General features: G+C 51.0%; 1 protein-coding gene across 1 annotated transcript in view; it reads right to left on the minus strand.

Moving 5' to 3' along the window:
- The window catches only part of EEPD1 (endonuclease/exonuclease/phosphatase family domain containing 1), a 77,625-nt gene extending 57,711 nt beyond the window's left edge, over positions 1 to 19,914 (minus strand). The window contains exon 1 of the mRNA XM_054384900.1: positions 19,061 to 19,914. Coding sequence (XP_054240875.1) covers positions 19,061 to 19,914 — 854 coding nt within the window. The remainder of the gene's footprint in view (positions 1 to 19,060) is intronic.
- Between the last annotated feature and the right edge of the window lie 6,594 nt (positions 19,915 to 26,508).

Consider the following 26,508-nt stretch of genomic DNA (forward strand, 5'->3'; position numbering starts at 1 on the left):
AGAGACTGAGCAATCACTGGGGCAGATCACTGCAAAGAGAGCACCCTGGGCTGGGTGGCAGGGATCCTCTCTTCCCATAGCCCCCCAAAAAAGCAGAGTGAGGATCACCATGAAGCCTCCCACCAGGTGAACTCTGACAGACCCCAGAGCAGGCAGCACCACGCAGTGAGCAGTACATGGCCTCCTTTATGGCAGTGCAAAGCAGCCAGGCTACTGCAGAGCAGCTGCACTGCAGGAACAGCAAAGACAAATTCTTTGTTGTTGTTGTTCTCCAGGCTGGGGAGAAGCTGATATCCATATGCCTACATGGCTTCACAGAATGCCTTAGGTTGGAAGGGTCCTTACAGATCATCATCATTTTGTGACTAGGTGGCCAAGAAAGCCAAAGGTATCCTGGCTGGGATCAGAGATGCTGTGTCCAGCAGGAGCAGGGAGGGGATTGTCCCCTGGGACTCAGCTCTGGGGAGGCCACACCTGGAGTGTTGTGTCCAGTTTTGGGCACCTCAATCCAAGAGAGATGTGGAGGAGCTGGAGCCAGGGCAGAGGAGGGCAAGGAAGCTAGGAAGGGCCTGGAGAAGAAATCTGCTGGAGAGCAACTGAAGGAGCTGGGGATGGTTAGTTTGGAGAAGAGGAGGCTGAGAGGAGACCTCATTGCTGTCTACAACTACCTGAAAGGAGATTGTAGAGAGGCTGCTGCTGGTCTCTTCTCCCAGGTAATTAGTGATAGAACAAGAGGGAATGGCCTCAAGCTGCCACTGGGTAGGCTTAGACTGGGCAGCAGGAAAAAATTTTTCCCAGCAAGAGTGGTCAAGGCTTGGAATGAGCTGTCCAGGGAGATGGTTGAGTCCCCAAGCCTGGATGTGTTTCAGGTGGTTTGGATGTGGTGCTTGGGGCTCTGGTTTAGGGGTGAGCCTTGTAGAGTAGGGTTCTGGGTTGGACCTGGTGATGCTGAGGGTCTGTTCCAACCTGAATGTTTCTATGGTTCTGTGACCTACTCCAACCTCTGCCATGGGCAGAGCACCTCTCAACTAGACTCAGCTGCTCATGGCCTCATCCAACCTGGCCCTGAACCCCCCCCCAGGGAGGAGACATGCTAGATGGCCAGACTCAAAGTGTTGTGATCCACAACTCAATGTCCACACAGAGACCAATGACAAGTGGAGTTCCTCAGGGGTCTGTACTGTGTCCAGTGCTGTTTAACACCTTTGTCAGCAACATGGACAGTGGCATTGAGGGCACCCTCAGCAAGCTTGCTGATGACACCAAGTTGTGTGGTGCACTCAGTTGAGGGCAGGATACAATCCAGAAGGATCCTGACAGCCTTGAGAACTGGGCCAGTGCCAACTGCATGAGGTTCAAGAAGTCAAAATGCAAGGTCACATATCAGGGTCAGGCCAGTCCCAGGCACAAATCCAGGCTGGGTACAGAGTGGGTTGAGAGCAGCTCTGAAGAAAGAGACCTGGGGGTACTGACTGATGAGAAGCTCAACACACTGCTCAGCCATAAAACATCCAAATCAAGGCATGTTAGCTACCCTGACACACAGCAAGAAAGCCAGCATGTGGGAGACAACCTCTGCTGAGGAGTAAGCAGGGCTGAGGTCTGCCTGCACAGATGTGAGGACAGCAAGCAAAGGGAGCTGGGTAACACCATGAGGTGAGCTCACACTTTGCTGGGATCAACCCCCCAGCAAGAACACACTGCTGGCATGGATTAGCCACAAACTACCTCACTGCCAGCTCCCTGCTGAAGAAATCTCTCACATGGTGGGCAAACCAGCCCACTTGCTAAGCCACCAGAGCCAGGGCGTGCTGAGCTTTTGGCTTCCTCTTCCTCCCACCCCCATCCCAAATGCAGCAATGCTCCCAAAACACTTTTTCAAGAAGGGGAACACCCATTATGTCTACAGGATGTGAGAAGCAAAAAGGGATGTGGGTTAGCTGGAGGAGGGGCAGCAACGTGCCTCCTACTGCTGTGCTCTTCAAGTCATACCAGGACGTGGCCCAAAGCTCACAGCAGGCAGCAGCAATCTCAAAACCACAGAATTAACCAGTTTGGAAGAGACCTCCAAGATCATCAAGTCCAGCTGATCATCCAACCCTATCTCATCAACCAGACCATGGCACTAAGTGCCTCATCCAGGCTTTGCTTAAACAACTCCAGGGATGCTGACCCCACCACCTCCCTGGGCAGCACATTCCAAAGGCCAGTCTCTCTTGCTGGGAAGAACTTCTTTCTAAGCTCAAGCCTAAACTTCCCCCTGCACAGCTTGAGACTGTGTCCTCTTGTTCTGCTGCTGGTTGCCTGGGAGAAGAGACCAACCCCCACCTGGCTGCAACCTCCCTTCAGGTAGCTGTAGACAGCAATGAGGTCTCCCCTGAGCCTTCTCTTCTCCAGGCTAAACACTCTGCAAAGGTGACTCCTACATCTATATGCCACCAATTCAGGGATCCCAGTTGAGCTGGCTGGTGCCCATGGGCAAAGTTATTTCCAGGCTCTTGCAATTGGAAGGAGATACAATGAAGAAAACCTTAAGCTATCAAACTATAAATACAAGTTCCTCTAGCACACCTCTGTGCACCTCACAGCACAGCTTCAATCTCACCCCAGCCTCCCTCTCCATAAATCAGCTCCTTTAGGCCTCCAATCACCCACAGCTAATAATATCAGGAGGTGCAGCAGAGCAAACAGAAGCATGGTTGTGCATACTGGGAAAAGATCTCACTTCACCTGAGCTGCCAGAAGGCAGGAAGAGGCCAAATCATAGACTGGTTTGGGTTGGAAGGGACCTGTATAGATCATCTAGCCCAACCTCCCTGCAGTGAGCAGGGACATCAGCTACAGCCCAGTCCACACAGACCTGCAATGTTACCAGGGATGGGGCACCAACCACTGCCCTTGGCAACTTGTTCCAAACTAACTTAGCCAGAATTGATTTCCTTTTTATCCTTTATTTGCTCTGCCTCCTTTGATCTTGAGAGCCGCACAAAGTCTTCTGGAGCAGCAGGTATCAGGTTGGTTGACCTGGAGGCCTCCATCTCATAAAATGATGCAGTCCAAGCCTCCAAGGTCAAATCCCTGCACTGAAAGATGTCCTTGTAAAGGCACTTGAATATATTTATATATTCATTACCTTGTTCTTTCCCTCTCTCCTTGTACCTGAGTTTGGGATGAAAAAAAACCCAACCCATTTCAGTCAAAAGCTCCCTTCCTCCCTGTCCCATTAACCTCCTTTTATTTCCCCTGGCTACGGAAAAGAAATGCAAACCAGCAGCAAACCGCCCCCCTGAGGGACTGCAAGCGAGGTGTGCCATCTCTTCCTGCCCAAACCCTGCAGGCCTGGCACACTGCACATTTTTGCTTCTTGATGGCAGGTCAGCAAGCAGAGGAACAGAGCACTGCCATCAGCCAGCCCAGCGAGCCAAGCACCCCTGCGGGGCAGAACAGAGCGCTCGTACCACCCTCACACCACGCAGCTGCCCTCCTCCACCTTGGCTCATCCCTGATGCAGGGTTACGCTGTTCCCATGAACTGCTGCTTGTCTTCCTGCCTGGAAAGCCAGCAAAGGAACATGCTAGCCTCCCAAAAAACCATACTCTGCGAGGAGGAGGGGACTGGGAGGGAACAATGTTGGAGTGTCTTCAGTCGGCTGGATGCGATCCCAGCTTCCAGCTGCACAATGACCATGCAGGAAGGAGATGTGAAAGCTTCCCAGTCACAGAGTAGCCCTGCGTGCCAGGCTCAGAGATGTCTGGACATCAGAATGGCCTTTAAAGCGTAAGGATGCAAGAAGACTGCAGAGCCCTGCACACAGAGCAGCCCTTGCACAGCAGGGAATGGTGGCTCGAGCTTAGCTTTTCTTTCCTGGCACTGGGTGCTAATTGTGTAGTCCAGATCCTCGACCTTATTTAGGTCAGAGGCTCCCACACAAAACACTCTTCTGTGGGAATGGGATAGCCTGACCATCCAGACCCAGAGCTCTCCAAATACGGGAGCTGAAGTGCAGTGGCATGTTAGGAAGGGGTGACAGGAGGAGATGGGCTGCAGACGGTGGGACAGAATCCTGCCTCGTGCAGCTCTACACCATTCACACAGTTTGTAACAAGCTCCAAGGTGGATAAAGCAGCTCTGAACCAGCTACACCTGGGCCATGAAACAGGATTCTGTGGGTGCTCTCCCTCAGTTAGCACCAATGCCCTGCCAGGCACTGAAATGCCATCCCCTTCCTCCAGTCTGCCACAGATCTCCTGCTTGAATGGGTGATAACCCCCCAAAAGCAGTGGGGAAATGGAGAAGGCAGCAACACAAACACCCTCCAGGAGTAGGAGCAAGAACATTGCATGCTGAGCCCAAGGACTATTTCATTGGCTTCAATATTAGACACAAAGCAACGCAAAGAAGCTCCAGTGATTCTTCTTGATGGTACTTATGCACCTACAAAGTCCACAGAGCAGAAATTATCCCTTCCACAACACTGGTCTCATTCCCGTTTCTCAGTTATTCCAAGGAAAAAAAGTAATTATTGCTCCACAGAAAATACTTCAGCTTATTGGAAGAGCTGTGCCTCACACAGGGTGACTGTCTCCTGAAGTTGTGCCACAGAAACAATCTATTCAAACAATTAAACCCATGATTTAACATCTACAGGCAAGAACACAGCACTCAAATACCAGGCCTGCCATTCATGCCAGCATGGAAAACAGGAGGGAGAAGTAGGGGTGACACATGCAGAAGTGTTTGACTGGATGCAGCATCCAGGAGGATGGGAAAAAGGGAAGAAGCAAACTGTTCAAAATTTGATCACCAATGGGAACAAACTCCTGGATCTGGCAGCACTTCCAGGAGCATCCCAGTCCTGAGGGGCAGACTTGGGAGGAAAAACTTGAGGCAAGCGCTGGGAATAATAAAAATGGAAGGAACAATCTGTGTGCTCTTTAGATGGTGGATGAAGAGTTTTTGTATGACCCTTGCTCCTCATGAGCAAGAAAATAAATACATCAATCCCTCAGTCCCTAGAATGTTGGCACTGTCATGGCAAAACTCTGCTCCAGGAGGACTGAGCTTTTCAGACCATCATACTTAGGTTCCTAGCAAACCCCACACATGCTAAAAGAGCTCCAACACCTATAGAATCACAGAATGGTCTGGGTTGGAAGGCACCTCCAAAGGTCATCTAGTCCAAGCCCCCTGCAGTCAGCAGGGACATCTTCCACTAGAGCAGGTTACTCAGAGCCTTGAATACCTCCAGGGATGGGGCCTCAACTACCTCCCTGAGCAACCTGTTCCAGTAGTGAAGAACTTGTTCCTAATATCAGGACATTTCCTTCATCCTGATCTGGCTCTAGACTCTGGAACAGTCCCCCCAAAACGTGCCAATAAATACTTTTAAAACTGAGGCACAGGGATTCTCACATGGACAACTCAGGCTCTCTCCTCAAATTTTGGAATGGGCTGGGCTGGAAGGGACCTCCAAAGCTCATCTAGTCCAACTCCTCCTGCAGTCAGCAGGAACATCCTCAACTAGATCAGGTTGCCCAGAGCTCTGTCAAGCTTCACCTTGAATATCTCCAGGGATGAAGCCTCAGCCACCTCCTTGGGCAACCTGTTCCAGTGTTCCACCACCCTCATGGTGCAGAATTCGTTCCTAACACCCAATCTAAATCTTCTCTTCTCTAGTTTGAAGCCATTGCCCTCATCCTATCCCTACAGGCCTTTGGAAACAGTCTCTCTCCATCCTTCCTGTAGCCCCTTCAGGTACTGGCAGGCTGCTATTAGGTCTCCCTGAAGCCTTCTTCTCCAGGCTGAACACCCTCAGCTCCCTCAGCCTGTCCTGATAGCAGAAGTGTTCCAGCCCCCTCAAGCTGTACTTCAGCACTGAAGACAAACACCATGGCCATGACAAAGCTGCTAAGTCTTCCAGCACCTTCTACTTGTAGGGGCCCTTCTGAACAGCACGCCGTGTTGAAGGGCTGCTAGACACAAAGATCCTCTGATATATAAATTCATCATTCTCTCTTCACAGAGCTGACATCTCCAGACACTATCTTTAGGAATATAAGATGCATACGGAAGAGGAATTGTGAAGTGGCAGTGCAGCCTACATCCATAGAGCATAATCAGACGGGCTCAGATGAAGATAGAGAAAAAAAGAAGGCTGAGGGCTTGTGCTGCTGAACTCCTAACATCCATACAAACTCCTTTTGAACAACCCCTCTTGGAGGTTAAACATCATCCCACATCCAACACAGCTGAAGTTAACAAGGTATTTTTTATGCAGAGCTATAATGACATCTGAGGAAGAGAACTGAAAAACAAATACCCTTTCCCCCCCCCCCCCCTCCTTTAAAGCAATGGTACAGGAGCCTCCTCTCTTTGCCAGAATTTATAACATCCCCTGGCACAAAAGGCAAAGCTGCACTTTGCAAGCAGATTTTGCCTGAAACTTGAGATGTCTCTAAAGGTGCTGATTTTCAAACTGCCTGGCAAGAGGCTTCAGCAGAGGAAAATAAAACCACTACAGCACATCTTGGAATGAGCAGACAGTATCAGAATGATCTGAGGCAGGGTGGGGGAAACTATCACAAAGGATCCACAGAAACTGAGGTCCTCAATCTTACAGGTGGGAGGTGACACCATTCAAACCTCATGCTATGAAAGTAAAGGCTTGATCAAGAAGCACTTGCAATAACTGGAAGCACTTCAAGTCTGGCAAGAGTTTAAAAGCCAAGCAAAGCCATGAAAAGGCTTCAGGTTCAGCAGGGCTAGAGAGAGGTTGAGAGGGAGAGAGCTCTCTACAACAAGCTGAAAGGAGACTGTAGTGAGATAGAGGTTAATCTCTTCTCCCAAGCAACAAGTGATAGAGACACAGCCTCAAATTGCACCAGGGGAGGTTTAGGTTGGACATTAGCAAAAGTTTCATCACAGAAAGGGTTGTCAAGCCCTGGAACAGGCGGCCCAAGGAAGTGGTAGAGCCACCAACCCTGGAAGGATTTTACAGGGTATGTACATAGGGTGCTAAGGGATATGGGTTAGTGGTGGACTTGGCTGTGTTGGGTCATCAGTTGGACTCAATCTGGAAGGTATCTGGGCAAGCTGATCTAGTGGAGGATGCCCCTGCTTACTGCAGAGGGGCTTGGACTAGATGACCTTTGGAGGTCCCCTCCAACCCAGACCATTCTATGAGTCTACCAACCCAAAAGACTCCGTGATCCTATGTTCAAGCTACAAGAGCAAGCTTTGAAGGACAGGTTAAGGATAGAGAAAGGTTTAAAAGGCAATTTCCTTTCAACCTGTGGGCAACCAAAACACAACAAGTGCCCCCTCCTTCTTACTGTCACTTTCTTCTTGCCACACCTGGCCAACACAGAGGGCTCCCATAATCCCTGCACACAGCTCCTCCAAAAAGCTGCTCTGCTCTACAAGCACACACCCCAAATGGATGGAAAAGCAAGCCAAACCACAGCCAAGTCCAAGTGGTCCCAGACTAAAAAAATAAATAAATAAAAATGGGAAATATCACATGCTTAGAGGTGGCTTTTGCTTCTGCAGCACAACCTTCAGCCACCAGCAACGCTTCCAGATTTTTTTTCTGGCAACAGCAATGTGTGGAAATCATCCAAATTAAAGTCAGAAGCTGCTGACTGAGGACTGTTCAGTCTCTGAACCTTTACCTTGTCCTTCAAGCCATGCCTTCCCTTTCTGCAGTGCTCCTAAAGCAAAGCAATTAAAACAAGAAATCATGCTGGGGGGGGATTTTTGGTAGCCAAAGGGTAACCTTTATGGAGAGACCAAGTGCAGGGTCCTGCAGCAGGGTTGGGGCAATCCCAGGCACTGATATAGGCTGGGCAGGGACTGGCTTGAGAGCAACCCTGAAGAAAAGCACTCAGGGTGCTGGTGGATGAGAAGCTCAACAGGAGCCAGCAGGGAGCACTTGCAGCCAGAGAGCCAAGCAGAGCCTGGGCTGCATCAGGAGAAGTGTGGCCAGCAGGGCAAGGGAGGGGATTCTGCCCCTCTGCTCCACTCTGCAGCACTCCAGTTCTGGAGCCTCTATTACAGGAAGAAACTGGAGGTGCTGGAAGGTGTCCAGAGAATGGCCATGAGGATGAGCAGAGGGCTGGAGATCTTCCCCTATGAGGAAAGGCTGAGGGAGTTGGGGCTGTTCAGTCTGGAGAAGAAAAGGCTCCGAGGAAACCTTCTTCTGACTTTCCAGTACCTGAAAAGGGCTCCAAGAAAGCTGGAGAGGGACTTTTTAGGGTGTCAGGGAGTGATAGGACTTGGGGGGAATGAAACAAAACTAGAAATAGGTAGATTCAGATTGGATGTTAGGAAGAAATTCTTCCCCATGAGGGTGGTGAGAGACTGGCACAGGTTGCCCAGGGAGGTGGTGGAAGCCTCATCCCTGGAGGTTTTTGCAGCCAGGCTGGATGTGGCTGTGAGCAACCTACTGTGGTGTGAGGTGTCCCTGCCCATGGCAGGGGGTTGGAACTGGATGATCCTTGAGGTCCCTTCCAACCCTGACAATTCTGTGATCCCTCAGAGACACACTGGAAATAAGGTTGAGCTACCTGCCAGCAGTACCAATCCCTTCACCCCCACCCAGGCCAGATGCTGTTTGTTGCTCAGTGCAGTGTCCAGCACAGAGGACAGTGGGCAGCACATTCTGCATTGATGATGGAAAGGGAGCACAAACACAGCTAAAGATAAGGAAAAGAGCTATACAAAGGACTAGCAGGAAGATATAGACAGGCAGATAACCAAACACTGCACTCCCATTGGTGCCAAAATCATAGATAAACTTGGGCTGGGCAGTGTAAAGGTTGCTAAGGGTAGCCAGGCACCACTGCAGCATTTTCCTGCTGATAACATTTATTTTAGCACTTCATTCAGCAGCAGCTCTGATGTTTTATACATGGTGGAGATCTCTTGCAGATACACTGTGCTTCCTCTCCCAGGTGGTGGTGTGCTGGTATGAGCCTCACCACCACCAGCCCCACGTGCCACAAGAGGCAAACTACTCACAGTCTTGCCTGAGGTGGTCTTCCTGCAGGTGGGACCCCATCTCTGCCTCCACTGGGAAAAACTACATCTGCCTAGGTTAGCTTAAGAGCCCATTGCCACTAGAGAACTGCTGCTTTGGTTAAAAAGCAAACTAGAATCATAGAATCAGTCAGGATTGAAAGGGAAAAAATGTTTTAAAATAATCAAGTAATCTGGGTCCTTCCCAGCTAAGATCAGCCTCTCTGACTTTCCCCTATTTTTTGTCTGCTTGGAAGGAGAAGGAAAAAAAAAAAGAAAAAGAGGAATAGGCAATAATTTTACATGCTATGAGCAGTAGGTTTGACAGTAAAGCCATGGAACTGTCCTTGCAAGCATTAATTAGGCAAGTTTCTTTTCAGTTCATTCTCCAATAGCAAATTAGAGCTGCTCTGGCCACAGCACTCTGCAGCTCACTGGCATGGAGCTGGAGCCATGCTTGGTCTCATTTGCCTAAACCAAATAAAGAAGCCAAACACAAAGGTTCCAAGTGAACACCCAGTGCAGACCCAGCAGCAGGCTGCTTTCAGTTGGGCAGAGAGCTGGCTAAGCTTCAAGCCAGCCAAGCCTGGGGGAGGAAGGGAGGGGGGGAAGCAGGGCACTGACCGGCATTACCCTCAGCAAGCCCTGACACAGACAGACTGATGAGGAAGCAGAAGGGGAAAACAAAGCCACAAGCATAAAGGAATTGAAGAAGGGTATGGTTAGTAGGTCAAGGGAGGTTCTCTTCCCCCTCTACTCTGCCCTGCTGAGGCCACATCTGGAGCACTGTGTCCAGTTCTGGGCTCCCCAGCTCAAGAAGGACCTCAGGGAACTGCTTGAGAGAGTCCAGCACAGAGCCATGAAAATGATGGAGTGGAACATCTTCCTTATGAGAGAGCCTGAGGGAGCTGAGGGCTCTGTAGCTTGGAGAGGAGGAGCCTGAGAGGTGACCTCATTGCTGTTGATAAAGATGTGCAGGGGGAGTGCCCAGAGGCTGGAGCCAGGCTCTGCTGGGTGATGCCCAATGCCAGCACAAGGGGCAACAGTGGAAATTGAGGCATAGGAAGTTCCATGGGAACAAGAGGAAGAATTTTTTCACTGTCAGGGTGACTGAACCCTGGAACAGGCTGCCCAGGGGAGTTGTGGAGTCTCCTTCTCTGGAGATATTCAAGACCTGCCTGGACATGTTCCTGTGTGACCTGCTCTTGGTGATTCTGCCCTGGCAGAGGGGTTGGACTGGATGATCTCTCAAGGTCCCTTCCAGCTCCTAACCTTCTGTGAGAAGTCTGAAAGCAAAAGCAACAGTCTCTTCATGCTCTAGCCCCAGGGGATAGGTTTATGCCACCCCCCTCCTTGCCAAGCCAGGAGTGGCTTTGCAGGGCTGGCAGCATGTCACAAGCGTGAGGGATTTAGGAGAGGGAGGCTGCTGCCAGTGCCACAGCAAAAGCCTCATGGATCAATTAGCTGTTCAGTAACCCACTAAGGACCTGTTCAGCTGTGAACAGATTGGACAGCTGCTGGAGCTAAATTTGCACAGGAGCTGGAGCACGTTACCTGAAACGCCTATAAAAACACAGCAAAAAATAGCCAGGCAGGAGGAAAAGGGAAAGTTTGCAACTCCTCCTCCTCATCCATAGCCATAAACCCACAGCATGGACTGCTCCCAGGAATAGCTTTGCCCCATGAGATGTTCCTTACAAAGTGTAGGAAGGCATTACTGTGCTCTCTCCTCCTCAACCTGTGACAGGCATGGAGAGGGGACAGCTGGACAGCAGAGCCCTGAGGCTCAGAGGGACTCCAACCCACCCTGCATAAACTGGCTGCACTTGTTCCAGTGCCTTTGGTAATCCAGCCACCCTCAGCAGAGATGGCAAGGTAATCCCAAACCTATTTTTTTCCCCACAGGAATTGGGTTTTTCTAGTTGTATTTTTATACACAGTTGTACTTCTAGAACATGCAGAGACATGGGGCATGAGCAGGGTAAATGCATTTCTCTCCCCCACTGCCCTCTGATATTATTACCCCAGGCACTGAAAACAGCAGCTCAGTGCTGACACCGAGCTCCTGGCCACACAAAGCCCCCTCCAGAGGCTGAGAGCCCTGGGGCTGTTCAGTCTGGAGAGGAGAAGACTGAGAGGGATCTGATCAATGTCTATCAATAGCTGAGGGGTGGGGGTCAGGAAGAAAGGGACAGGGACAGGCTCTGCTCACTTGTGCCCTGGGATAGGACAAGGGGCAATGAGGAGGTTCCACCTCAACATGAGGAGGAACTTCTTCACTGTGAGGGTCCCAGAGCACTAGAACAGGCTGCCCAGAGAGGTTGTGGAGTCTCCTTCTCTGGAGACTGGGCTGGAAAAGAGGTCAGCAGCACTGATCCTCTCTGACAGTGACTGAGCAGTTTCAAACACTCATGCCATTTGCAAATGCCACACAGCTTGCTCAGGAGGTGGCTATGCTGCATATGCCAAGGGTGAGAAGGATGAGAATGGCTTCTCACCAGACAACTTCCATGTTTACTGCAGCTACATATTCCCTTCACTAGTTATCTGCTGTTGATACCATGCCCACCCTGCTCTCAGCCCCTTAGAAGGCATTTCAGAACACACCAGCAATCACCCAGCCCCAAAACAAAGGCACAGGAGACCAGACCAAAGCCTGGGGGAGAGCACATCCAGACCTCCAACACTTGACATCTTAGAGTCATAGAATTGTCAGGGTTGGAAGGGAGCTCAAGGATCAGCCAGTTCCAACCCCCCTGCCATGGGCAGGGACACATCACATTAGATCAGGATGCCCAGAGCCACATCCAGCCTGGTCTTAAAAACTTCCAGGGATGAGGCTTCCACCACCTCCCTGAGCAACCTGTTCCACCTCACCACCCTTAAAATAGAAATCAGAATTGTCAGGGTTGGAAGGAACCTCAAGGATCACCTAGTTCCAACCCCAAGTAGGTTTCCTTTTTCCCCTCAGGAAAAAAAAAAAAAAAAAAAAAAAAAACACCAAGCACTTTCATTCCCCAATAAATTGCTGGGGATTGCCAGTCCCTCATGGAAAATAATAATAACACATGGTTTAAAACTTGGAAATGAAGCTACCAAGTTGCTGTTTCCCAGCCCTGTTATTAACATTGTGCCAGCTTTTGTCTCCAGCACCACACCACAGAACAGTGTTGAGAAATGACTGCAGGGTATTGTGTTGCCATTATTCCAGCAAGGGCACTGTGCCTCTGTCTTGTCAGCTTACACCTCCCTTGCAATGAAGAACAAAGAGACTTAAAATTAAGTTACATGCATGCTGTAATCTGCCTCCTATCAACTTTTCTCTGCTCACCCAGCACTATTTGGGCAAGACTCCCAGAGAAGTGCTAATTAGGGGCTGAAGAAGCAGGGGCTTCCTAATATTGCAGCTGTAGGAAAGATGCTGAAGCCCAAAATTCCAGCAAGAAGGGTGCCAGCTAAGACTGTAAAATCAGATTCTCTCTTAAATGTCACTCAGAATCACTGATTTGTCAGGGTTGGAAGGGACCTCAAGGATCATCCAGTTCCAAAATCCCTGCCATGGGCAGGGACACCTCACACCACAGCAGGTTGCTCACAGCCACATCCAGCCTGGCTGCAAAAACCTCCAGGGATGAGGCTTCCACCACCTCCCTGGGCAACCTGTGCCAGTGTCTCACCACCCTCATGGGGAAGAATTTCTTCCTAAGGTCTAATCTCAGTCTCCCCTCCTCTAGTTTGGATCCATTCCCCCCAGTCCTATCACTACCCAACACCCTAAAAAGTCCCTCCTCAGCTTTCTTGTAGCCCCCTTCAGATACTAGAAGGTCACTATTAGGTGTCCCCAGAGCCTTCTCTTCTCCACACTGACAACTCCAACTCTCATCCCCTGTCTTCATAGCAGAGGTGCTCCAATGCCCTGGCCTCATCCCCTGCTCCATCAGGTCCATGTCCTTCCTGTGCTAAGGGCTCCAGAGCTGGCTGCAGTACTTCAGGTGAGGTCTCACCAGAGCAGAGCAAAGTGGCAGAACCACCTCACTCAAGCTGCTGACAACACATCTTTTGATGCAGCCCAAAATATTGTTGAACTCATACAGGTGGAGGCCATAAAAAAACCCCAAACAAACCAACCAAACCAAAACAAACAAAACACCAAGCCAGCAACAAATAAAGCACACAAAGAAGCAAGAAAATCCCACACAAACAAAAAACTCCCAACTAAACAAACAACAACACACCAAACCCCACCAAACCCAACATGAGACCTCATTGCTGTCTACAACTACCTGAAAGGAGATTGCAGAGAGGCTGCTGCTGGTCTCTTCTCACAGGTAATTGGTGATAGAACAAGAGGGAATGGCCTCAAGCTGTGACTGGGTAGGCTTAGACTGGACAGTAGGAAACATTTTTTCAGGGCAAGAGTGGTCAGGGATTGGAATGAGCTGCCCAGGGAGGTGGTAGAGTCCCCAAGCCTGGATGTGTTTAAAGGTGGTTTGGATGTGGTGCTTGGGGCTCTGGTTTAGGGGTGAGCCTTGTAGAGTAGGGTTCTGGGTTGGACTTGGTGATGCTGAGGGTCTGTTCCAACCTGAATGTTTCTGTGATGCCATTTTTTGGTCCTCAGAGGCATTAAAGTGCCAATGAGTGGTAGTTTTACATGCCTTTTTATTTCTGTTGCTCATTAAAATCCCTCAGCAAAGTGCACATTGAAGATCATAGAATCAGTCAGGGTTGGAAGGGACCACAAGGATCATCCAGTTCCAACCCCCCTGCCATGGGCAGGGACACCTCACACTAGATCAGGCTGGCCAGAGAGATCCCATCTAACAATTCCCTCTTACCTCAGGTTTTTTCCTGAAGTTGCAGGAGGCAGGATTTCCTCCCTGTTGCATAAGGAGCAGAGGGTGTATTTGTTCTTTTGCTATGTAAGACTTATTAGCACAATTAGGTTACTGGAGCCAGGCCCTCTTTCCTGAGCTTTTCTTGCAGGGGAATTATTCTTGGCATGGCTCCAGCATCATATTAACCCAGTGGAGAAAAACCAAGCAGCTGCAGAAAGATGCACCTCGGGGCTCTGCTGGGCCACCAAGAGCTGCAAGTGACAGAGTGGAAATAACAAACACAAACTGATGCTGAGCTTCCAAAACACACAAGTACAACCATCACTACTACTGGGTTCACATCAAAAAACCCCAACAAAACAGAGCTCTTCACAAAGTTACCACTCAGCATTATAAAGCACAACAAAAAACCAGCTGGGAAACCTCTGCTGCAAACAGTGCCCAGCTGGGTCCCTGCCCTCAGCTCCCAGCAAACACTGCAGCAAGCAATTAGAGGATGCTCTGTGCATGGCTTGGGGCTGCACATGCCTGTGTCATGCTTCTGGAGGCAGTCACCCCGTGGGTGCCCTGGCACCTGACTGCTGGAGGGAGCAGTCACAGCCTGTCATTAGAGTCATGAGCTTGCTTTATGGGCAGGAAGGAGAGGCCTGGGGCAGGGAGAAATGAGGGGTGGAAAGAGTGTCCTTCCCTATGGATCTAGGCTATGGGATAGCTCTGAAGTACTTCAGCCAGAGAAAACAGCTCTGCTGGGGCTACTTATCCTCCCCACAAACACACTTGCAGCCTTTCACCTCAACTTGCTCACCCTTCCAATCATGCTCCTCCAACCCTGCATTTTCCTCTCTTCTGTCTTTGGTGAGAAGTTGCTGGTTTCTTCATTCCCTTAAGAAGAGGGAGGACATGAAGGTCACCTGCATCCCAGCTCTGACCTGCTATCAACAAATCCTAGATTTTCCAAACACCACCTGCAAGAAACACCTCAGGTTTGGGCAACTTCCCCCCAGCCTGGACACTTGAATCCAGCTATGCATCACGCTTGCCTCCACATTCATCATGTTAATCTCTTCTAAAATTACCCTCTAGTCCTCTGAATGAAAACACCTCCTTCCTCCACTCCAAGTACTGGGATAAACATAGAACCTTGTAAGATGAGAAAGAGGGTGAGGACCTTGCTGCATTTCATTATTTTTGCACTGCAGTGATGAATTTCAAAATGGTTTAGCAGCAGTAGTCATGCTTACTGAGTTGGGATACCTTCCCTCTGCTGCTCTTCAGAAATTCAGCACTTCTGGCCATGAGTATGAAGGCTGAGGTTCAGGGGTTTTTCCCTTCCACCCCCCCCTTTCAGGAGGATATTTTCTTGCTTTTTGTTTGTTTTGAATGAAGGCATGGGGCCTCTTTTCCTTCCTGCACAACTGTTTCCTCAGTGCAAAGATTATGTAGGGCTGGAAGACCTTCATCTTCTGGCCTCACCTGGAAATGAGCAGTAATTGTCCTCCTTGTTTATGTCTGAAAGAACAAGCCTAAGGCATTTCAAAGCTACCTGCTGTGAACTGGTCATGAACAAAAGAAAAACAAACCCCAAAGCAAGCCCTTAATCAGCCTTTCACCTGGCATGAAAGTCCCTGAGATCTCCAGATTCCTTAGACAGTTTTAATGCTGTCTTCTTGACTTGCTGTGCTTTAGTGCTAAAAAGGACCTTCCCTTGAGGCAGTACTTCAGTACAAAGCAGTCCTCCAGCTCCTGGAGACCACCCCAGACCACTCCAGGCTAGGAGAAAGCAGCATGAAGGGGAGCACATGAAGGTGACTGTGCACAAGGTGTCTCAGCAAGCAGCAGGTGTCCACGAGTACAGCTCATGAGAGCCACAGCCTACAGTCCAGCTGAACAGCCTCAGATCCACTGGGCAACAGCTTGGAGACTTCAGAAACGCTTGTGGGACATCTGCTGAGCACTCAGAGCACCTCAAAAACTCACCCCATGGGGCTGAAGTGCTGGTGACCCCCATGCAGCAGTGTATTCTTGCTTACAGAAGCCAGAGATTTATTTCTTCAGCTAAGTACCAACTGAGGTTGATTTACCTGGGCTAATATTAGCTTGTGAGACATTTTATCAATTCCCAAGGTACACAATTGGAGCTGGGAGGGAGACCATGAGGTTCACACACAGAAAGGAGGCAGTTTCTGGTTTCAGCTGAGGCTGTTTCACAGCTGCAAAGCTCCACTACCCTCAGCAATGCTAGCACAAGCAAGGGAATATTCCTCCCTGAGGTGCCCAGCATGACTTTTCCCAACTTAGACTTTTCTTCCTGCATTACATTGATTTTATTTATTTGTTTTCCTGTTCCCACATTTATTTTCCCACTGAAGTTTTGCAGGCTTGTCTGTGGATGCACATTCTTTCCAGCTTCTCATGATATCCCAAACAGCCAAAAAGTACAGAAAACAATGGCAATATACTCTCCTGTGTGACTGATGGCACACATGGGCTCCTTTTAAACTTCAAGGTATCAGAGAGACCTTTCACACCTCCCTGTACAACCAAGTACCTGTTTGCTAAGCTGGATGGGAACCAAGCACCATGCAGTTTATGAGTCCAAAATGCCTAGGGCCACACTCTGCATGTACAGTGGCCAGCTTGGACTAGTGGAGGTTTATATTCTAAGCCACTTTCTCTGCCTAGATGTTTTAAAAGGTGGATCACTGAGGGAGGCAAAAATGTGCTCAAAAAATACTGGAGGTGCAGAAATAGCAGACAAGACTTCACTGGACTTCAGTGGACTTCACTTGAAAACCCCACTGTATATGTAAATAAATAAAAATTAATCAGAGTCACTTTTCTGCCAAAAGTGGATTATGAGAATAATCCTGAGGCTGCTGATAATCAGCCAATGTCTGCCTGCCACTGCCCTCTACACCCATGCCCAGCCCCACCAAACTTCATCCTAAGGTCTGCTCCAGCCAACCAACTACTCAGGAAAGAACAAGAGCAGTGGCAAAGGGGGAAGGATAGGATATCTGAACTAGCAGAGCAGCCAAGGAATACTGAAAGATCAATACTGAAGGGAGGAAGGCTGGAGAGGGACTTTTCCTTGAGGGTGTCTAGAGGCAGGGCAAGGAGGAATGGTTTGAAGCTGAGGGAGAATAGGTTCAGACTGGATCTTGGAAAGAAGTTCTTCAGTAGGAGGGTGGTGAGACTCTGGAATAGGCTGCCCAGGGAGGCTGTGGCTGCCTCCTGCCTGGGGGTATTGAAGGCCAGGTTGGATGAAGCATTGATCAGCTGAGTTGAGAGGTGTCCCTGCCCGTGGCAGGGAGGTTGGAGGAGATCATCTCTGAGGTCCCTTCCAACCTGAGCCATTCTTTGATTCTGCATCAGGCTGAAGCCATCAGTGTAACATCTGAAACCCCCCTGCTGGGCTATCATCTCCATTTTGGCTATCACACAGCACTGACTGTGAGGGGACAGCTGCTCTCAATGCAGGAGCACCAGGCTCCCAAGCAGCACGCAGCAGAGGATTCCTCACCACAAATACTGCACCGCAGGACGCCACATCGCTGCCACCAACCTTCTCATCTGCTTGACCTCCACAATCACACCCACAAGAGCCATTATTCAGCACATTACTGGGGAAGGACAGAGCTCTCTGTGCCACCAGAGATAACAGTTGATCAGCACTTCCCACAATAACCCCTTTGCAGAAGCCCAAGGGTCCCCTGCCCTGCTTCGTTTCCAGCTGGAAGTTTGAACAGCAGCCAGAGAGGAAAGTTTCCCAATGCTGTAAATGAAACAGCAGATCAGCTGGGACAGGTTTCACACACAGAAGGCAAAAGGGTGGGAGTCACTTCAGAATTCTTACTGCATTCTTACACTTCTGTCTCCAGCAGAAAGTTCATCAAGAGAGAAGTCCCCAGCAATGTTAATTGCTTACCAAAAAAAAAAAATGAAGAAAATACAGGTCTCAGCTTCTCAGCAGCTAACACAACAAGTACCACCTGACCTGACCACACCACAAACAGACCTTGCTCAGTGCACCCACATGGTGCATGGACAGCATGGCCTCCCCAGGCAGCATACCCAGGGATGAGTAGTCCCCTCTAGCTCAGCAGATACCCCATCACCTCTCGTTAACAAGCTGTGTCACCCTTCTGGGACCAGCCCTGCCATTCCACACTTGTTACACAGCCCAAACCATCCTGACATCTCAAGACTTTTTTCATTTGAGGAGCACATCTGAGGATGAGCAGAGGGCTAGAGCACCTCTCCTATGAGGACATACTGAAATAGTTGGGGCTATTCAGTCTGGAGAAGAGAATGCTCCCAGGAGACCTTCTTGTGGCCTTCCAGGATCTGAAGAGGACTACAAGAAAGCTGGGGAGGGACTATTTTAGGCAGTGATAGGACTGGGGGGAATGGAAAAAAATAGAGATAGGTAGATTCAGATTGGATGTTAGGAAGAAGCTTTTCCCCATAAGGGTGGTGAGACACTGGCACAGGTTGCCCAGGGAGATAGTAGAAGCCTCATCCCTGGAGGTTTTTGCAGCCAGGCTGGATGTGGCTCTGAGCAACCTGCTGTAGTGCGAGGTGTCCCTGCCCATGGCAGGGGGGCTGGAAGTAGATGATCCTTGAGGTCCCTTCCAATTCTAACTCTATGAGAGAAAGCAGACTACAGCCCTAATGCTGACATTAAGGAGATCACCACTCAAACAAGACTTTCTCTGGAGAAGAGGCAGTGGCGAGTGTCAGCTTGGCAGCTCGAAAGAGGCAGCTGTAGTGCAGTGTCTTGCCTCCCAAAGTCATAATAAGGTGCTCTGTGAAACACCCTAAGAAACAGGGTACATGCAGAGCAGCCTTTCCCTTGCTATTTGCCCCGCACAGCTGCTGGCAGGAAAGACAGTTCACAAAGCTCTTGAAGAAACAACCCTTGACCAACATGACTGACTGTAACAGCTCAGCCTTCCCTGCACAGATGTGTACACATCCACACACCCCCCCCCCCTCAGGAGGTCCCACACCTCTCAAGGCATATAGCAGCTTTATGAAGGCACAGGCAGTACAGACCCAGCATTAAGACTCAGCCAGGGTTCCATACAAACATTTAGCAATCCCGGGAGGAAGAAGCCAGTCCCACTCGGATCACAGTGCGACTCCAGAGCACCCAAACCCCAAATCGTGCACGGTGCTGGGTTTGCAGGTCAGGTGCCAGCCCTTACCTGTTCTCCAGCAGCGTCATGCACACCACCTCCCGCACACCTGGGTTGTTGGCTTTCTCAAGAGAGCAGTTCTGCAGGTTCCAGGTAGCCACCCTCAGGACAGGTCTCCCATCTCTCACCCCACCAAACATCTCCACAGAGGGGCGAGTGGATATGAGCTGGGTCGGACCACCAGGAGGAAAGTCCAAGTCCTCACTCTGGAGGCTCAGAGAAGTGGGGCTGGGGTGAGGCTTAGCAGTGAAGTTGAGGCCACCGTTGGTGTTGGTCGAAGGAGGCCGGGACCGCTCTGCAAAGATCTGATGCCTGATTTTGTCCAGAAAGGAGGAATTGATGCAGTCCATCTTCACCAGGTCCTCGATACTTTTGAAGGGGCCGTGCTCTTTGCGGTAGTCCACGATGCCGTTGGCGATCTTCTCGGTGACGCCGCGGATGCTCATGAGCTGGGCTGGGGTGGCGGTGTTGATGTTGATCTTGGTGGCGGAGAGGTGGTGCTCAGAGGCCAGGTCCTTGCGCAGGGAGCTGGGCGAGTGCTGCGCCGAGCTGCCCTTGCTGCTCACGCAGATCTCGAACTTCACCTGCTCCAGCTTGGCCGCTCCCACCCCGCTCACCAGCGCCAGGTCCTCCACCTTCTTGAAGCCGCCGATGTACTCCCGGTATTCCACGATGTTCTGAGCCACCACCCGGGTGACCCCGGGGAGGGTCATCAGCTCCTCCTCCGTGGCCGTGTTGATGTTGAGCCTCTCCTGGTTGACGAGGATGTTGCTGAAGTTACACGCCGCGCTGAACTTGCGGCTGTGGCACAGGTCCGCCGGGTCGCGGGGGATGGAGCGGTGGCAGCCCAGGCTTCCCCCCATCTCACCGCCTCCGCGGGCCGCCACCGGAGCGGGGACAGCGGCGGGCGAGAGGCGCTGACGGGGCTGCCCGCCCGCGACTCATGGAACCCCCGCTGGAGGCCGGCGACGCCCCGCGGCTCCTCAGCAGGGCACGGCGGAGCGCGGCGGCCGCCGGGCACCCTGCGGACAGACCCGGCACGGCCGGTCCGGCGGACCACGCGGAGGAGATCCCCGGCTTCTCCTCCCGCCCCGCCGCCGCTCCCTCGGCGCCGGAGGTGCCGCCGCAGACGCTGCCTGCCTGCCCGCCCGACACGGACCCAGCCGGCCGCTCCGCTCCAGCGCCCGATGATTCCTGCCGCTGCCCCGCCGGCGGTAGTAGTAGCTCGGCGGCAGCTCCCGCCCCTCGGCCGGGCGAGGCGGGGCCGGGCGCCGCCGCCACCGCCTCCCTCGCAGGGCGTCACCGCGCCCGCCTCCCGCCCCGCCCGGCCCCGGCGCGGCCTGGCTGGGGCTGCGGGGGCAGCGGCCGTGCCAGGGGCGCTCTAGGCTGCACCCAGGCTCCTGCGTCTGCCCCGGCCCTGCCCCACGCATGCAGATGGGCTCCGTCCTCTTCGCGTGGGCACTCAACCCTAGGAGGTGGGGTCGGGCTCGCAGCACCCATGGGGATCCAAAATGGCCACCTGGCTGCGCAGGGCTGGCTTTTCGCTCCCCCCAGGTGAATGGGGAGCCGGAGGCTCGGGTGCTCAGACGCTCTCTGCAGCATCCCCATCCCTCGGGTTCCGTGGGCTCACCTCTCCGCGGCTGGCTTGGCAGTGCTGGGTTAGTGGTGGGACTCCACGACCTTAAAAAGCCTCTTCCAACCAAAACGATGTGATGATTCTAAGTGCACTTTCAAGCCTCATCAGTCATCTCCACTGGCTGTTTTTTGCTCTGTGCTTTCATACAGCTGAGGAAAGTGCCTCAGTGCCTTTTTTTCTTTGTCTTTTTTTCCCCTCACATTACAAGAGTGCTCCACAAACTGAAACTCCCCACAGAATGATGCTTTTGGATGTATTAGATCTTCATACTAGGTCTGCCTCAGCCTATGGCATCTGGTCTGTTGCCCCTAGCCTTTCCCTGAGATGGGTGCCACCATTCCGCACCAAAATCTTGTCTGTCTACCACCCATGTGCCAGAGCTGGCTTTGACATAGTTTGTTTGTACCCTGAGGGCCATGCTGGTGAAGTCGCTGAAGTACATCAAACAAATCCTGGGTTCAGTTTTGGGCCCCTAGCTACAAGAAGAACACTGAGCTGCTGGAGTGTGGCCAAAGAAGGGCAGCAAAGCTGGTGAGGGGTCTGGAGTGTAAAAGCTTATGAGGAACAGCTAAAGGACAGCTGGGGTTGTTTAGCCTGGAAAAAAAGAGGTTTGGGGGAGACCTTCTTGCTTTCTAAAAGTACCTGAAAGGGGTTGTACTGAGGTGAGAGTTGGTCTGTTCTCCCAAGTAACAAGTGATAGGAGGAAATGGTCTCGAGTTGCACCAGAAGAGGTTTAAGTTGGGCACTAAGGAAGGGGCTCTTGACACTGAAACAGACTGCCCAGGGAAGTGGTGGAGTCACCATCCCTGGAAGGATTTCAAAGAGGTGTAGATGTGGTGCCTAGGAGCATGGTTTAGTGGTGCCCTGGCAGTGAGGGGTTAACTGTTAGACTCGATGATCTTAAAGGTCTCTTCCAACCGAAATGATTCTACAGTTTACTCAGCTACTGCTGCATTGAGTCCCATGCTGCACTGTCTGCAATGCTATCTGGAGCCAAATTAGCTCATTTGAAACTAGCTTTACTGCCCACACAGGAGTGACTGCAATGTCAATGAATCCCAAATATAATCAGGGGGTGTAGTTGAAAGAAAGGGGGAGGAAAAACCGAGAGAAAGAGCAACATAAGCTTGCAGATGCCAGCTACACACCCTGGTGCTGTCAGCACACATAGTCCTGTTAGCTGCACAGAGTATGGTGCACCTATATTTTCTTGCTTGGCTCTTTAGTGAAAACTAATCAGCCCTTAATAGAATCATAAAATCATTTAAGTTGAAAAAGACCCTCTAAGATCACCAAATCCAACCATTAACATGGCACTGCTGAGCCTGCCACTAAACTGTGTCACTAAGCACCACGTCTAGCAGCTGATACATGCATTGTGCATGGCAAGGTAATGGAAATTATTTATGTTCACCTACAGTAAGAGGTTACACTTGTTCAGCTTCTTGGGGAAGGAGAGTACAATGTGGATAAGATCAAGGGAGGTTCTCCTCCCACTCTGCTCTGCCCTGGTGAGACCTCACCTGGAATATTGCATCCAGTTTTCGGCTCCCCAGTTCAAGAGGGACAGGGATCTGCTGGAGAGAGTCCAAGGGAGGGCTCCAAGGATGCTGAAGGGACTGGAGCATGTGCCCTATGAGGAGAGGCTGAGAGCCCTGGGGCTGTTCAGTCTGGAGAGCAGAAGACTGAGAGGGGATCTGATCGATGTCTATCAATATCTGAGGGCTCTGCTCAGTTGCATCCTGTGATAGGACAAGGGGCAATGGATGGAAAGTACAGCACAGGAGGTTCCACCTCAACATGAGGAGGAACTTCTTCACTGTGAGGGTCACAGAGCACTGGAATAGTCTGCCCAGAGAGGCTGTGGAGTCTCCTTCTCTGGACACATTCCAGCCCTGTCTGGATGTGTTCCTGTGTGCCCTGTGCTGGATTCTCTGGTCCTGCTCTGGCAGGGGAGTTGGGTTGGATGATCTTTGGAGGTCCCTTCCCACCTCTAACATCCTGTGAGCCTGTGATCCTATGACAAGGCTGCAGCAGGCTTTCAGCTTGCAGAGGGACAGTCTGCTGCAGGTCACTCATTTCTCTCCTCCTCGCCTGAGCAGTGGAGCTAGCAAAAGATCATTACGGGAATGGGTACTGGCTGCACCAGGGTATTGGCTCTGTGCTGGCTGCTGGAGTGGAGAAAGTGCTCACTGAGGTGATTAAATGCTACCACATCTGCTGGAAAGTGCTCTGTGCACTGCGATAACGGCAGCCAATGCAGCAGGAGCCCTGCTGGGCCTAATCCTGCTGGGATGCTAGCAGCACGGAGCTGGAAGCAATTAACCATTGAAAGGAGGAGTTCTTGCAAGGCAGTATTGTTATTACAGTAATAGCTCCACAAGCTGTTATCTCAACAGAGAATGTACTCCTCTGCTTTCTGCAGCAGGCTCATTGGAATTGATCCAGGCTCATTAAAGAAGTTCTGAAGCTGAAAAGCACCAAAATTTATCCAAGGCAGTATCTACGTTGCAGGCAGCACTAGGGGTTTTGTGTTTTCCAGTAAGGAGCAGCTCCAGAAAGAAAATAACTAATGTCCCTCTCATCCAGCACTTTCTGTCGTCAGCAACTCCTCAACATCTTTTGAATCTGCAGCACCAGGCTGCCTTGTGAGATGGGATGCAGCAGAGGAAGCAGCGCTCAGAGGGATGCTTGGGTGCCCCATTACCTGCCCTTCGAATGGTTTGGTTTAAAGGTCATCTAGGCCAACCCACATCTTCAAGTACATCAGCTTGCTCAGATCCCCATCCAACTTGAATCCCCAGTGTAAGCCATGTTAATGGTGCAGGGAGGGAAGGAGGAGGATGATCACGTAGAATCATAGGGAAGGGACCTCAAGGATCATCCAGTTCCAACCCCCCTGCCATGGGCAGGGACACCTCACACCACAGCAGGTTGCTCACAGCCATATCCAGCCTGGCTGCAAAAACCTCCAGGGATGAGGCTTCCACCACCTCCCTGGCCAACCTCTGCCAGTGTCTCACCACCCCCATGGGGAAGAATTTCTTCCTAACATCCAATCTATATCTACCCATTTCTAGTTTTTTTTTATTCCCCACAGTCCTATCACTCCCTCAAAAGTCCCTCAGCAGGTTTCTTGTAGCCCTCTTCAGATACTAGAATGCCACAAGAACGTCTTCTCGGAGCCTTCACTTCTCCAGACTGAACAACCCCAACTCTCTCAGTCTGTCTCCAGAGCAGAGGAGCTCCAGCCCTCTGCTCATCCTCGTGGCCCTTCTCTGGACACCTTTCAGCACCTCCAGATCTTTCCTGTAATAAGGGCTCCAGAAGTGGACACAGTGCTCCAGATGTGGTCTCACCAGAGCAGAGCAGAAGGGGAGAATCCCCTCCCTGGCCCTGCTGGCCACACTTCTCTTGCTGCAGCCCAGGCTCTGCTTGGCTCTCTGGGCTGCAAGTGCTCACTGCTGGCTCCTGTTGAGCTTCTCATCCCCCAGCACCCCCAGGTCCTTTTCTTCAGGTCTGCTTTCAAGCCAGTCCCTGCCCAGCCTATATTGGCACTTCATCATTCCCTTAACTGTTTGTTTGGGGTTTTGTCAACAGCACCAAAATGACAGTGACAGGGAGCTTACTGAGCTCCAAGCTGCCTTTTGACATGTCAGCATTTGAGGCAAGTGCCAAAAGATGTGAAAAGGGTACAGGTTTCATTTATTTTTTAAGTTAATAACTAACTAACTTACTAAGAATGAAAATAAAATGAGTCAGCTGGCTTAACATCAGTGTTAGGCAACACATTGCAAGAGAAAGCTAAAAATGGGGTGCAGTCAGTAAATGATTGAAAAAAAAAACAACGGTGAAATTATTGACAGCCAGTTGCAGGCAAGAGAAAATAAACCCTGTGAAACCTAGGCAGAGACTGGATTTTATCTGTCACCCAACCCCAAGCTCAGTCTGTCTGAAGCTCTTCAGGAAGTGCTTGCTCATGGGCTGCTGGTGCTCTCTGGCTGGCACGGAGCCTCCCCGAACTGCTCAGCACCTCAAGTGGCAAGTGGTCATGGAGCCAGGATTCCTGGAGCTCTGTCAGCCCCAGCAGGTTAAAGACTGTGGGAGGCTCGGAGGACTCCTCATCTTCCTCAGCTCACTGCCTACCCAGCAGCTGGCTGCCTGCCAGAGCTGGCTTCAAAACCTCTCAGCAAAGGCAAAATTGAGTTTTGCCACTCTGAGAGTGCAAATCCCTGCAGAGCTGGGCAGTAGGAGGAAAAAGGAGGACCTTGCAAAAGGTCCTCAGGAGCAGCCATTGCCCTTCCTGATCTAGTGTGAGGTGTCCCTGCCCATGGCAGGGGGGTTGGAACTAGATGATCCCTTCCAACCCTGACTGATTCTATGATCGTGCAAGAGCATTTCCATGCTTCACTGACAGCAGTACGAAGGAAGCAGCTATGGAACAAGAGTTTGATCACAGCCATTTGTTGATGTGGGACTTGCTTTGTCACTGCCTAGAGCCCTCCTAAGCTGAACAACTTGCAGGTTCCTGGACAGCTGAGTGGCACTGGGAGAAGCATGCGGGGGTAGCACAGCACCACAGAGTGGTAGGGGTTGTAAGGGATCTCTGGCAGTCCAAGCCCCCTGCTAAAGCAAGTTCACCTACAGCAGGTTGCACAGGATCGTGTCATCTGCTTCCAGCTCTTCAGGTCTCAAACTCCTCTTCCCTGCAGGAACTGTTCGGAGAGGGAAGGTCAAAACTAAGCTTCTTCCATAGGCTCTCTGCAGGAGAGAATCCAACGGAGAGCCAGGAGGATGCTTAGGGGACTTGAGCATCTCCCCTGTGGAGAGAGACTGAGAGCCCTGGGGCTGTTTAGTCTGGAGAAGAGAAGGCTGAGAGGGGATCTGAGCAATGTCTACCAATAGCTGAGGGGTGGGTGTCAGGTGGAGGGGGCCAGGCTCTTTTCAGTGGTTCACAGTGATAAGCCAAGGAACAATGGCTTCAAGCTTGAACATAGAAGATTTCATCTCAACATGAGGAGAAACTTCTTTCCAATGAGGGTGACAGAGCCCTGGAGCAGGCTGCCCAGGGGGGGTTGAGGAGTCTCCTTCTCTGGAGACTTTCCAACCCCACCTGGATGCATTCCTGTGCAGACTCCCCTGGGTGATCCTGCTCTGGCAGGGGGGTTGGACCTGATGATCTCTGGAGGTCCCTTCCAACCTCTGATACACCGTGAGACTGTGATATGGAATTGTTTGAACCACAACAATGGAGTGGGTGCACATACCACTGAGCAATGTCTTTTGGCTTAATTCATCCAAAGAATTAACCTAGAGGCTACTGCATTTCAAAGACCTAACTTCTCAAAATTTTAAGATGGTCTTAAAAAAAAACCAACAACAACAAACTAAAACTATTAAATCTGTTTTCACATTTGCCAAAATGCAGCATCTGCACTGCAGAGACTCTGAACAGAAAAACTCTGTTCCATGATGAGGGCTGGAGGGAAGCAGGAGATGTTGAGCTCCACAGAACACCACAGAGTTGCAATCTGGTTCCTGCCTTCAGACTTCAGCGCAGTAGCTGCAATTCCTAGCAGCCCACCGTGTGACAGCAGTGCCTTACCCAGCTCTGGCTTACCTGGCCTTAGGGAGCAGAGAGCTTGGTGCTGAGGAGCAGTCCAACCTCTTTGGAACTGAGTTTTGTCCAGAGGTGCTGCACTGGGCTGCTCTTAACGGGCAAGGACTGGAAAAGGCAGCTGATTAACTGCAGTGCCTGGGCTTTTATCTGAAGGAGTTATTAAAGTAATTGTTTTCCTTCAGAGAGGACTTCTTCAGTAAC

Source organism: Indicator indicator, chromosome 11 (assembly GCF_027791375.1).
Source record: "Indicator indicator isolate 239-I01 chromosome 11, UM_Iind_1.1, whole genome shotgun sequence".
Taxonomy (NCBI): Eukaryota; Metazoa; Chordata; class Aves; order Piciformes; family Indicatoridae; genus Indicator; species Indicator indicator.